This window comes from Oncorhynchus masou, chromosome 10 (genome assembly GCF_036934945.1).
Source record: "Oncorhynchus masou masou isolate Uvic2021 chromosome 10, UVic_Omas_1.1, whole genome shotgun sequence".
NCBI lineage: Eukaryota > Metazoa > Chordata > Actinopteri > Salmoniformes > Salmonidae > Oncorhynchus > Oncorhynchus masou.
In genome coordinates, this window is record NC_088221.1 from 24,256,143 (window position 1) to 24,270,105 (window position 13,963).

Consider the following 13,963-nt stretch of genomic DNA (forward strand, 5'->3'; position numbering starts at 1 on the left):
CTTAGGGTTTTGTTATGGTTGAGCTTATTGACATCAGTCACACACACCCGCAACCAAATACAGTCAAAGTACTACCAACCTCCCTCTGCTCCTCCTCCATCTGTGTATCTGTGTCTGGTAGCGTCTGGGACTCCCCCTCCATCTCTCTGTCCAGAGGGTCCAGCTCCAGCCCATGTGTGTCTCTGTCCTGTTCTGGTTCTTGGTCCTGGTCTGGCTCTGTGCCAGGCTTGGCACTGTTATGGCCCAGTAGGGAGAGTAGCTGCGGGTCCAGTCCAGTTCTGCTGACCAGCACCAGACTGTCATCCAATGACAGGAGGGGACTGTGGAGGTCAACAACCCAGTTGGCAGGAGAGCTGCCACGGAGCCGTGTAGCGTCAACGTGCGGGGTGTTGTTGAGACAGATGATGTCGAGGATGGAGCGAAGGAGTGCCCCCTCCACCCCCTCCAGAGGGTCGCACAGAGTGAGCAAGAGAAAGGGACTGGCTTGACCTGTGAACACACACACATTCAAACAACACAATCAAACACATTTGCATTGCACATAGGCGTACACACTCTTGAGCAAACACCCACCCACACACTTTGGTCCCACAAGGCAGGCTCTCACCAGTGGGTGGGTCTAAGGCCTGTTTGATTGACAGCTCACTCAGGTCTTCTTGGACAGCGGCTGCCTGGGTGTCTGACACGTAGAGGAGGAGGAGGGCGGGGGGCAGCTGCCCCCTCTCCCCCTCAACCTCCCACCCCAGCCCTCTCTCCTGTAGCTCCTCCCAGTCCCAGACGCTGTACCGCCACAGCTGACAGCGCTCCACAGTCACCATCACTTCTACCAGGCCCGAAGGCTCTAAAGACAGAGGGGAGAGAGAGGGGTCAACAACCAGGTCATCTAAACCTGGGGCTTATTCAGGAGACAAAGACCAGGAAAACTTACTATTCCATATACAGTAGTGATCAGGAGTCACAGGGGAAAGCACGTTAGCTCTCTGCAGACAGATTTCACCAGCAGAAAGGTGAAAAAGAGCACAAAAGCCCAGAGGGTCTGACACACACACACAAAGACACACACTTGTGCACTCAGCTGAAGATGAGGATGGTGTGCAGACAGACAGGAGGACCACAGCAGGATCTATTTCAAAACTGAGCTTTTATATAGCCACCACACAAGGGGCTAGTGACCAGAGGGTTAGGGTTGTTCAGGTTGGACCAAGTAACAATGCCATTGTTCCAAAAGGATTAAAGGTTAAGGACCAGGACTGGATGGTAAAGGCTGTGGCGACAACACAAGACGAGATCCAGGGGTGCTGAATTACCTTGAATTGGTATGATGATTCTTTGGTTTGTGATCTGCAGAGGAGGAAAGAAAGGTCCACACGTCACATAAGCACTGCAAGAGCCGCTATGTATTGAATGTTTATTCTAGTATGTACTGCATCTTCTCCACAGTCGGAGCACAGTGTTTAGAGCATTACCCTGAGGTTCCCGCTGGCCTCCCCACGGACCCCCCCACAGTGCAGGGAAAAGAAGGGCAGGCCCATATTCTCAGAGTCCTCAGTGCTGGGGAAGGGGGCAACCCCAAATCCGGTCACCACCACAGGCACCAACTGAAACAAACACACACACAAACACTTTGATGAGTGACACACACACGTGCATGCAAGCCCACAACAACCATGCTTTCTGATAACAAGGGCACAAGAGAATCCGGATAAACAAGGAGACATAGAAAGGGATTGTGTGCTTGAGACTTAGTTACATTTCTTTTCTTTTCCCTTTATTTTACTAGGCAAGTCAGTTAAGAACAAATTCTTATTTTCAATGACGGCCTAGGAACAGTGGGTTAACTGCCTGTTCAGGGGCAGAACGACAGATTTGTACCTTGTCACCTTGGGGATTTGAACTTGCAACCTTCCGGTTACTAGTCCAACGCTCTAACCACTAGGCTACCCTGCCCCCACACATGGGTTGATGACAGGTGTATAAAATCGACCACACAGCCATGCAATCTCCATAGACAAACATTGGCAGTAGAATGGCCTTACTGAAGACCTCAATGACTTTCCACGTGGCAACGTCATAGGATGCCAACATTTCCAACTACTCAGTTCATCAAATTTCTGCTCTGCTAGAGCTGCCCAGCTCAACTGTAAATGCTGTTATTGTGAAGTGGAAACGTCTAGGAGCAACAACGGCTCAGCCGCGAAGTGGTAGGCCACACAAGCTCACAGAACAGGACCGACGAGTGCTGAAGCGCATAGCTCGTAAAAATGGTCTGTTCTCAGTTGCCAGAAGAGTGGAAGCCGTTATAGCAGCAAAGGGAGGAACAACTCCATATTAATGCCCATTATTTTGGAATGAGATGTTCGACGAGCAGGTGTCCACATACTTTTGATAATGCAGTGTATGTGTGTTCATTTGTTTGTGGTGCAGCCGAGGGCATTTGGCTCGTCCTCCTATGATTTGACCGACTACAGTACGTGGGAGCTACAGTATCCCCACACTGGCCTCTAAAGCCTGGCAGGCAGCGGGTGGTGGTTCTACCCCCTCGGGCCAGTCTAGTCACGCAACGCCCTCCCTCACTAACACCACCTGCCTCTGTCCTCTGATCCCTCTGTGAGCAGCCCTTTGTGACATCACCGTAATCTATACTCTCAAGTCGCTATCCACAATTTCCCCACTGTAGGGGAAAACACTGGGAGTTCTCACAATGACACTAGGTGTATTTTATATAGCACTTTTCATACAAAATCTCAGTCGCTTTTAAACTAACAAAAAACCTAGACAGACGGCAAAAAAAAACTCAATTTACATGTTGCTCATGAGTGCATTTCACACTTCTTTTAGATTAGAATTGGATTGTAAGGCTCGTATGAATGTCCTGCTTCACATAACGTTTGTGTCATGTCGCCAATCAGCTGCATTATACTTAAAAAAAACTTCAACCGGTAAAAATGCCCTTTGGCTATGTCAATGAGCGTTAGTGTAGAACATGGGGATGTGTGAATCCTACTCCTCAGCCTGAAATGTCTGAACTGCTAGCTTTTCACATGGAGCTGACTGGTAAGGTGCTTCAAGAGGGCGGTTCTAGCAAGGCAGTGGTTCTGGGTTCGAGCATCGGTGTTAGCTAAACCAGGAGGAAGTGGTACTCACTAAGCAAGCAGCATGTTCCCTATTCTGCCCTCTGTGATGTCATCCATTGTGAGATCCACCTATTCCATCCTTTGTGATGTCAGAAGTTGTTTTTGCCCACCTGAGAGTGCATCTCTGCCACCATTTGTTCCTGAGAATGATTTCTCTGGGGCTTAGAATCACTAGCGCCAGTCTGTGGCCAAAGGACTGAACTGCGGGGTGGGGTGACTACCTCCTCCTCATCACTGGAGAGAACAACTAGAAAACACACACACACAGACACACACAGATTAAACCTGTTGCAGTGAAATACTATTACACTAGGCTTGGGCGGTATACCGTATACTGAGATATTTTGAAATAAAGAGCGTATGATTTTCAAAATTCTAATTTTGACTCACATAAAAATGCAATTCAATTCAGGTACATTTGTTAACAGCTTGCACATGGTGCAAACGGAAGTTTCATGATGTGACCTCCCCAGTTGAGCAGCAAAGAGAGGTGATCAAGTTACACAACAAATTCACAACTAATGTTTGCCAAGTAAATATCTTATAACTAGTATAAGTTAACGGTCTCCAGCTCAAGATATGCATTTGATTTGCTAACTTGCTAGCTATAGGTGGCTAGCTTATAAAATCAAAAGCTTCTTCGTTACAGCAGAGACTATCAACCCCCTCCTGGATCAAGTTCGAGTGTATTCCTTTGAGAACTTAATGAGCTGGGTTGTCTGTCCTTGCATTTAGTTTAATGTTCGCTCGCGCTTGTTAGCATTTACGTAGTGTCCGCTATGGGATTTCACAAGTACTTTATTAGCATACTTATTTATTTTTTACGTTTGCAAAGAAATAGCCACCCTTGTGTGCACTACTGGTAATACCGTATGGTACTGGAACGGTATGGACATCTGGATAACACCCAACCCTATATTACACACACACACACGACTGTGGTGTAATGGACTATGAAACAAAGACAGGGACAGCAGTGATCCTTCTATGTTGAGGGGCAGTAACCATAGCAATGGCAAGTGTTGTAGGCCACAGCAAGTGCAAGCACACATATACTTTTTTTTTTTTTTACACACACGAAAAGGCGATACTGGCAGAGATGTATACACACACACACACGGAACCCAGACCGGCTGCACGCGTGCGCCATCATGCATACATTTATTTTGCCCCCCCCCCCCACACCAAACGCAGGTTATCAAAACAAACTCTGAACCAATGACATTAATTTGGGGACAGGTCGAAAAGCATTAAACATGTATGGCAATTTAGCTAGCTAGCTTGCACTTACTAGCTAACGTTAATTCGTCCTATTTTGCTAGCTTGCTGTTGCTAGCTAATTTGTCCTGGGATATAAACATTGAGTTGTTATTTTAACTGAAATGCACAAGGTCCTCTACTCCAACAATGAATACACACATAAAACGGTCAACCGAATCGATTCTAGTCATCTCTCCTCCTTCCACCCACCTGCTCAGTCTTCCCCACCTGCACCCACCTGCTCCGTCTTCCCCACCTGCCCCCACCTGCTCCGTCTTACCCACCTGCTCCGTCTTCCCCACCTGCTCCGTCTTCCCCACCTGCTCCGTCTTCCCCACCTGCTCCGTCTTCCCCACCTGCTCCGTCTTCCCCACCTGCTCAGTCTTCCCCACCTGCTCAGTCTTCCCCACCTGCTCAGTCTTCCCCACCTGCTCAGTCTTCCCCACCTGCTCAGTCTTCCCCACCTGCACCCACCTGCGCTGTCTAGCATCATTAATTACTGTTGTATAATTCAACAAGTGTGTCAATAGCAGGATAAGTTTCTAAACGGAGCGTTAAATCCCAGATTAAGCTTTATCGTTCTTAGAGATGCAACGGAAAGACAATGTACTCCATTGAACTCATTTCAGCCATTGCCGGGGTGTCTGACAGGTCATTATAAAAACTGTCTGTGGTCGTAACGCTAACGAAAGGCACAAGCAAGAGTATGAAAGAGTCGCAGGAGTAAAAAGAAAGCAATCAATCGAGTGAGATTTAATTGACAAGTGGATTTGACCCATCAAACAGAGGAAATATAAGGTATACAGATGCTCAGGTGGGCAGGGAAAGCACGTTGTTACTACATAATGTAACCACTCCAGGAGGAGGAGGAATTTGTGTGTTTCAATAAGAGAGATGGGGTGAAAGAAACAAACCAGGAGTGAAGGTATGCAGCATACAGTGTGCTCTATACTCACTGGGTTCAGCAGGGCTGGGTTTGGGCGACCTATCCTGGCTGGAGGACAGGCACAGCCTCAGGGTTCCTCTCCTCTCCTTTCCACAGCTGGGGTTAGAGGGGCTAACAACTTCCTCGTCTTCCCCCACAGTGACAACCATCAAGGTCCCGTCAAAGTCGGAGGGATCCACCTCTACCTCTATGGATGCTACATTGGTGTCTCTGCCCCCTGTCCCCTCCAGACAGAGCCGTTTTGGGAGCAGTCCTCCCACGCCTCTGGACTCCCCGGATAGGCGCAGCACGCTCCCCCTGGAGCGCCTGGAGGTGTCTGTGGTCAAGCTCTCCACTACGCCATCCTTCATCCATCCATCCTTCACCTGTCCATTACAGTAGAGCCCAGACTCCCTTCTACATCTCTCGCTCTGGAAACAGAGGGATAAAGGTTGCGTTAAGCTGGGGGCTGGTTGTCTAATGGTTTGGTTTCTAGCGTGCAGGTTTTTGGCTTTAGCCTTAAAGTCAGACAACTTTAATGTCAGTATTAAGGTAACTTCTATCCAGAGATCCTACCTCAGCGTGTGTGGATTCACTTGAACATGAATTGAACTTCCTGGTCCTGGTGGATTGTGGGTAACGCTTTTTCTGGTGCCTGTCCCCCTCAGTAAAGGTCACCTCCTCCAAAGGTACCCCGGACCTGCGCCTCCCTGACACACTACCCTCTGCAGAGTAAAGGGACGGTGATAAAGTTATCACAACAGATACAATAAACGTGTTCCTACTCTCCAGAAAGTAGGGCAGCAGATATGGAAAAACAAACGACCGTAACAGAGAATTAAATCAACGTTGCCTGTGTGTGTAAGAGAGGAAAGAAAGGTGCAGATTCAGCAGGTCTTTGTTTTACAGCTCTATAAAGTAAAGCGTTTGTTTATTTACAACAGGCTTGAATCCAGGAATACTGCAGAGCCTTTCCAATAAGGAGAACCCTCGGGGGGGGGGGGGGGGCAGGACGGTAGGAGTGTGTGTGATCTTCACTGCATCTCTTGGGCCTCATAAGCATTGCATAAATGTAACACTAAATATCTGCGTGCCTCATTTCTGAAAAGACTGCGATCGCAGAAAAATATTGTGATTCCTAAATTTGGCGCACGCCATACATACATGCATGTTTCCCATTATAAATCAAACCTGTCGTAAACTTGTGCGCGCGTGAACGAGCATTATAACTCTGCCTGAAAAAACACCCATCATTCACCTTTTATGGGGACAATAACGCCCTTATGTGCTGTATACTTTGGAAGTATTGGAATTAGGCCAATGCAGTATCTAAAGGAAATAGCAATGCAAGGCGAACTGATCAAATGTCTTTGGAGGTGTTGTCAGAATGTTTTCTTTTGCAGGGACATTTGCTGTATATGACCATTTCTGAAAGACAAAAACAATTACAAATTGTTGTGGACCTGTAAACAGATTCCTCAAATGCAATAATGGTTTTACCTTCACTTTTCCCCAAACCTAAATAAGCTGCACTGCCCGCGAATTCTGAAACGGTGTCCATTCTGAATTTTTTTTAAACTACAGTAGGCCTAGTTACAGTGGTAGCCTATACATCTCAATGCAAAATATCAACTGTCTGTTCACCGGTTAGATTTTACTGTGTTATAAAACTACACTCCCTGTCTGATGCATAGAGCAAAAACTTGAAGTTGCGATAGCATTTAACATTCCTAGTTAAATAAAAACGTGAAGTTACGATAGCATTTAACATTCCTAGTTAAATAAAAACGTGAAGTTACGATAGCATTTAACATTCCTAGTTAAATAAAAACGTGAAGTTACGATAGCATTTAACATTCCTAGTTAAATAAAAACGTGAAGTTACGATAGCATTTAACTTGCCTAGTTAAATAAAAACGTGAAGTTACAATAGCATTTAACTTACCTAGTTAAATAAAAAGGTTCAATAAAAAAAATATTATAATATCTAATGGGCCCAATTAAATGAGAGATGCTCACTGTACATGTGGCATCTTGTTATTATATTTAGCTAGGCTACCTGTTTTTTTGTTATAAATAAGAGTGCCATATATATTCCACATTTGCACAAGGATACTACTTTTGCCTTCTTGTAATGCAGTACTTCAACCAGTAGAAGCTGTGTACTCATGGTCTAAAGTTTGCGGGAAGATAAGCACATTCTCACGTCAAGTTCAGTTTGGAAAGGAATTGCAATTTTTGCGTGAAAACTGGCAGACATTTTTTAGGGCATATTTTGTGCATACGCAATTTTTATAAATGAAGCCCCTGGTCCTCACCATTCTCCTCTCCTATTATGACTTCTTTCATCTCCTCTTCTTCCTCTGACCCCCCTCTATGGTGTGACCTAAACAAGAGAGAAAGAAGGAAAGAAAGTCAGAAGCCACCCAAACAAAATTCTACTGTCTGTATACTTACTCTGTGTTTTAACTCTTGATCGCTCACTGGCATCCTAAATTCAGCAACATTTAACCCAGCATTACCTCGTCTCCTTGCGGGTCGAGGTGGGTGTGTCGTGGTCATGGGGTCTCTTTCTGTATTGGGGGTCATCTCTCCGATCCCCCCTCTCTGCTGCTCGGAGACACCCTCCTCTGCCCACTCCCCACCCACGACTCTCTCTTTCTCTCTCCATTGTCAGTCATCAGGCCACGCCTTTTCTTGTCCAGGTAGGCCAGCCCCTGTTCAGTCTTTAAAACGTCCGTGAGGACCAACTGGACCTGCCTGATGAAGGAAAAAACAGAATCAGTCAGAACCTTTACAGCCCTACGACCATTCTGTGTCATCGTGACCTGATATGACATTCCGGATTATATGATAACCATTCTGACCATGTACATGTTAGTTAACCAATAGGGAAACTGTCTTAGGCTATAGGGGGGAGGGGCAGACAGGTGGAATGGGGTTGATAGGACCAGGCAGTGTGTCTGTGTGGTAAAGATACAGCTACAGCAGCAGTGCTTATCTCTACAGTACCAGTAATGGTGGTGTACCCGGAGCATGTAAGCTACCTTTGAGAATAATACTTAGGGGAAGAGCCCCATCTGTGGAACGTTTGGAAAACTGCACCCAATGACAAAGTGGCTTAATTCTACTTTACCGTGCAAAGGCTCCCAATTAGTTCACAGATAATAACATGAATTCAAATGTATACTTTGGCAGTATAAGAGTAAGACAAAGGCTGTATCTTACTAAGTGACCGTGTTATAGAGTAATATCATCTATGAACCTACAACAATCTAACCAGACTATGTATGTATGCTTGCTTCCGAACAGAACTTTCCATCTGTGGCTCCATAAATGCTGCTCCTCACCTGTCCATTGCCGCTTGGGCTAAAGCCACCTGGCCATGATCCAAAGAGATGGATCCATTCTGCTGACGGGAATCTTGGAGTTTGATTCTGTCTCCAGCAATCTGGGACCAATGAATCTGTTGGAGAAAGGGAGGCAGGAAGAAAGTTACTGACCCACTGCCCTAACCACAATATTAAAACCTCAGGGAAAAAGGTTAAAGGTGAAATCTGTCATTTCATTTATTTTCAGTCATTTTAATGTTGTGTGTGAAGGAGATAGCTGACTTTCTCACCTTCTGTCCCTAAGGTCTTTCAGGTATAATTGTGTTTCTTACTAAATGTTTGACCCCATAAGCCCTACTTAGTGTGCCCTACTTAGGCTAGGCGATCTGAACGAGTGTGCTCGCATTCTCCCTTAAAAGACCGTTGATTGAAAGTCGCAATAGTACCATAGCCAGTATACACTCCCTCAGAAGTCTGAATTAATCTAACATAACTCAAGACATCTGTCATTAATTTTCTTTTTGTCGATACCTTAGCAATTCGCAATTTTACATCTAACTAAGATGTTTGGTGCAGTATTTCTCAACTGAAGAAATGTACATGAAAGCGATTCGTCTCTCGTTGAATGACGACAAACACTTCATTAAAGAATCCCTACTGTTGACCAATCACAGACAAAACGGTGTAGACTTTGGCTACCGACTTCGGCTTGCCCCAAGAAAAAAATACAGCGTGCACGAACAACCGAGAAAACCCTTGCCGAAAACCAAAACAAACAGAAACGTTATAAAATGCAGACACCTTAAGAGAAATGTTACCCAAAGAGAATAACATCTACCTGTGCCTCTTCATTCCCACATCCCAACTCTGAAGAAAGGAGGGTCTTAGGGATTTTGAGTGGACTTCCCATCTAAAAAGCAGAAAGGGGTACTGTTACTATGCTCACTATTATTGATTATAGTTCTTGCATACTGACTGAGAAAAAGACTAGGAATCCCAATGAATGAACATAACCAGGCAGGCCAGACATACTTGAGCGTTATCCACCTTGTCAACAGCCAGTGAAATGGTTAGAGCTCTCCGGTGGTCCATCATGACCAAGCTATGGCCCTTTAGGGCTTGATGGACACTCCTTCTCCAGAGCCTCCTGTCACCAACCAAGGCAGCGATGGCGATGCAGCAAGCAAGATCTGCAGCAGACACACATGGTATACATTCACTTTCATATCTATCAGTTTAAATGTGCATAATCACCCATGCCTTGGGGACGTATGTTGTTAAATACAGTATCAGGTGCGTGCAAGTGTGATTATTTTTAGTTTGTACTTTATGCGTAATGCTTTTGCCATGACAAATACAAGCATTGTTTATAAACTTGCAATAGCAGTTAGTAAGCAACTACAGGTTCATTATGGGTACATGTTCTGTATCTCTCAATCCACAAGAACAGCAGCATCTTGACAGGTCACAGTGTGGTGCATATATTTTACTGCATTAGCATGCTATAGTCCATGGGCCAGGTCGGGCTCACTTGGGATGACGATGTCTCAAGTGATTTTCTTGAAGGTCTATGTCCCTAGAGTTGTGCGATAGCGGTGCTGCTAAGGCAGCTTTCTCTGTGTTACCACGATTTCTTTCATCACTCCATCCCATTCATTTTCACCATGGGGTTTTACCAACTGAAAAACAATGTCAGTATTCTTCAAGTTATTGCTCACTTATACGCATCCATCATCCTCCCTTTCGGGAGGTTAGGTATAAATGGCTTTAAAATGGAAACCTTGACACATTTTAAACTTTGTTTGACAAGTGGATCTGAAAGGTCATGAAATTACCTTTCAAATTGTATATAATATAACCAACTTTGAAAGTACCACCAACAACAATTGTTTAAAAATTGCCCTGATTGAGCAATTGACATTAGAATGTTGGAAGCCTAGCCTTAGAATTTCATGTCTTGGGGAAGCTATGGTTTCGGATTCTAACGTCGGTGATAGAAGCACCAAATTTCACACATAGTGAGAAAAGGGTTTCAAAACCATTTGTAGATACAGGGCCATCACAGGATTCACTCATTAACCCCACTGAAACCTTTTTCCAAAATGCCACCAAACGACTCAATGGGGTCTTATTGGATCGATTTTACATGACCATACCTGTATGAAACAATTGTAGTATGCCCAATATCATCTTAAAATGGTCATAATGATGTAGAGTACACAACCAAAGGAGCCAAGTGTGTCATATATACAAAGATGTTCAATTATTCACAGAACCGTGGTAAGAATGTGCCCAAAAAGGTGTCAGAATCACTGATTTCTGAAGATGTTTAAATTCTTAATTGCAATATTTCATCTTCAAACATTGAAAATTGATTTATACTTGTAAATATTCATGAATGTGGGCTGACTAAAAGGATATACAGTGTTATGCTATTAAACTATTTTCATTACTATAAACCTGCTCAGGATATTCCATGTAGTAAAATCCAATGTTGGTCCTGTTGAGGCCAGTAATATTAATTGATACTTTTAGTTTTCTAATAACAGACCAACCTGCTACGGCCCCATGGCAAGAATAAATCTTAAAGGGATAATCCACCCTCCTGAAATAAAAATCATGAAATGTTTCCCATGATTTAAGATCTAAGTCTGTGAGATCACAAATCGTGCAAGAACGTGTCATAGCCACATGGTTCTTGTCACTGGAGATAGGGGATGACACACCATCACATTTCATGGCACTCTTAAACAATGACCTACAATCCAACTCGACAAATCAGCAAATAGATGGTATGGGCATACTTGTCTAGAACACATCCATCCATTTATATCATCATGACAAAGTATATATTTCGCTTAGATGTGCTCAATCTAGTGTCACAAATTATTCAACCCAGTTCTCCTTCAAGTACCATCGCACAATGCAACCTGGGTGTCTGTGGGTAACAACCGCTTTTACCATAGCAACATACTTTGCACCTGCTCTGGGCAGCAGAGTTGCAATTTGAACTTTGTGAGAGACTCCTAAATTAATGGGTGCCGTTTGTTTAGGCGATTTTACAGCTACCCATCTATACTTCACATGCTGATATTATTGTGTGGATTTACATTTGCTAGCTAGCTTGCCAGCCCAGAGTGAGCATTGCATTGTGGGTTGTTGTGGGTTTCCACAATAATTTTCACATACCAACCTTGTTATAATGACAAAAATAAATATTTGCTCATAAAAAAATAAAGTTTTCACATATAACTGTTATTTAACACAGTTTGACACTGGAACATAGGAATTAGTGGTTTGGGGTGGATTATCCCTTAACATTTTGACTAATTATGTGTAATGGTTTTCTGCTCTCATCTAGATAATAGGTGAAAATATATTAGCATTCACATGGAATTTTACAAGTGTTCTAATCCTCTGCTTTATGAAAACGGTTAATAGGATAACATTGTATATCATTTTAAATCAGCCCACATCCATAAATATGTACATGTATAAAATCTTGTTTAAAAAAATATTAAATATTGCAATTAAAGTCCCCATGCAGTCTTTGTAATTGATTGTTTCAAATCATCACTGTGGGTCTAACAAATCATTGTGTTTATTTAATGAAAATAACTATTTTTTCTCAATTATATCTCCAAGCCTCCTTTGGCCCTGGAAATGCTCAGGCTGATCATACGGGCGTTAGGAAATAAATAAGATATTTACATACACAGCCCTGATTGGCTGATAGGATGCTCTAGAGCGCCCCTGCTTACCCAGATTAACAGTCACTGGTCGATTATAATCATATCACATTGTCATGTCGGCCAAAAGTTCCATCCCACCTGAACAGACTGAAATTACAGTCATTTTTTCTTCTAAATAGCCCTTACACAAAAACTGCATTATAAAAAATGTCACAATTTCCAAGTGTTATTTCGACCTCTGTGTGGAAATATATAAAAATAAACAACAAAATCACATTAACTGCACTGCCCCTTTAAGCATTGAAATGTTAAGAAATCAGTGATCAGCTTGTTGGGCACATTCTTACCCCAGTTCTGTGAATCATTTAACATATTTATATAGCTGGCACAATTGGCTCATTTGGTTGTGTATTCTACATCCCTATGACCATTTTAATATATTATTGGGCATACTAGAATTATGTTTCCCCCCCATTGAGTTGTTTGGCTGCCATATTGAAAAAAAGGCTTCAGTGGAGTTAATGTGCGAATACTGTGATGGTCCTGTATCTACACATGTTTTTAAAACCCTGTTCTGTGTGTGTGCAATTAAATGCTTCTATCACCGAAGTTACAATCCAAAACCATAGCTGCCCCACTATATGGAATTATATGGATAAGCTTCCAACATTCGAATTTCAAGGGTATTGTTGTCACAATATCAGTATTGCGATACTAGGAAGTAAGGAAGCAAAGGAAACAAAACATGAAGTAGACTTCATTTCTTAAGGAAAACATTCCTAATGTTGGAAAAAACAGCCTTATGTTGTCACCCAGAGTCACATTTGAAGTTGTTTATATGTATACCACTTAAAAGGTCATTTCATGACCACCCAAATGTATCAGGGTTTACTTTTTTAAGCATGAGCATTACAAAATGTGGATGGATAGCTGTGAATAGAAGTTTACTAATGATATGATTAAAGTGTAACGTTATAGGTGAGCAATAACTGGTTCTATACTGACATTTGAATTTTACGATATGACGAACAATGGTAAAAATGAATGGATGGAGGGATGAAAAGAGTGGTAACACGGAGAAAGCTGCCATCAGAGATCGTCACCCCAAGAGTGAGCCCGACGGCCCTCATTTGGGGGTCTGGCCCGTGCCATAGACTACTATGCTAGCAATCACTGGCTAGTCCTCAGGTCGCTATTGGTTGCATTTCGCTAACGTTAAATATTGCTCGTATAATGGTTATCTTCATGTGTGCCATTTGTTATTCTAGAATATCATTAAACTATGCACAGTCACGCTAGCTAACGAAACCTGGCAACAAGCTGCCTGTAACTTCAGAGACATTTGGTGTAGGCGAGCCTTAGCTAGTATCTATGAATAGGCTAACGTTAGCTAGCTAGCAGATAACTTTTGTCCCCAGTTCTCATACTTACTCGGTAATACAGTGAGTTAGTGCAACATACACACGCGTGACCAAAGAACGAGGAGACGGGAAATGTACACAGCTACTGCACTCTCCAAATCATCTTGCTGATTATTTGCAACGCCCATAAAATCATAAATACACGTTGTTGGCAAAGGTTGCCGTTGTTTTCAAGCTTTTCCTGGTTCAGAAGAACATC

At 43.3% G+C, this 13,963-nt stretch overlaps 1 protein-coding gene across 4 annotated transcripts in view; it reads right to left on the reverse strand.

Moving 5' to 3' along the window:
- Positions 1-13,951, reverse strand: part of LOC135547373 (interphotoreceptor matrix proteoglycan 2-like) — a 55,610-nt gene extending 41,659 nt beyond the window's left edge. For 2 of the 4 annotated variants that reach the window (XM_064976349.1, XM_064976348.1), the window contains exons 1-11: positions 13,775-13,951; positions 8,670-8,785; positions 7,842-8,079; positions 7,638-7,705; positions 5,896-6,044; positions 5,351-5,750; positions 3,245-3,381; positions 1,467-1,598; positions 1,308-1,341; positions 608-841; positions 80-489 (exon numbers count right to left, since the gene is read on the reverse strand). In XM_064976349.1, the coding sequence (XP_064832421.1) occupies positions 80-489; positions 608-841; positions 1,308-1,341; positions 1,467-1,598; positions 3,245-3,381; positions 5,351-5,750; positions 5,896-6,044; positions 7,638-7,705; positions 7,842-7,990 (1,713 nt within the window). In that variant the 5' untranslated portion in view covers positions 7,991-8,079; positions 8,670-8,785; positions 13,775-13,951. The other 2 variants (XM_064976350.1, XM_064976351.1) reach the window with 2 other exon arrangements.
- Positions 13,952-13,963: the final 12 nt, after the last annotated feature.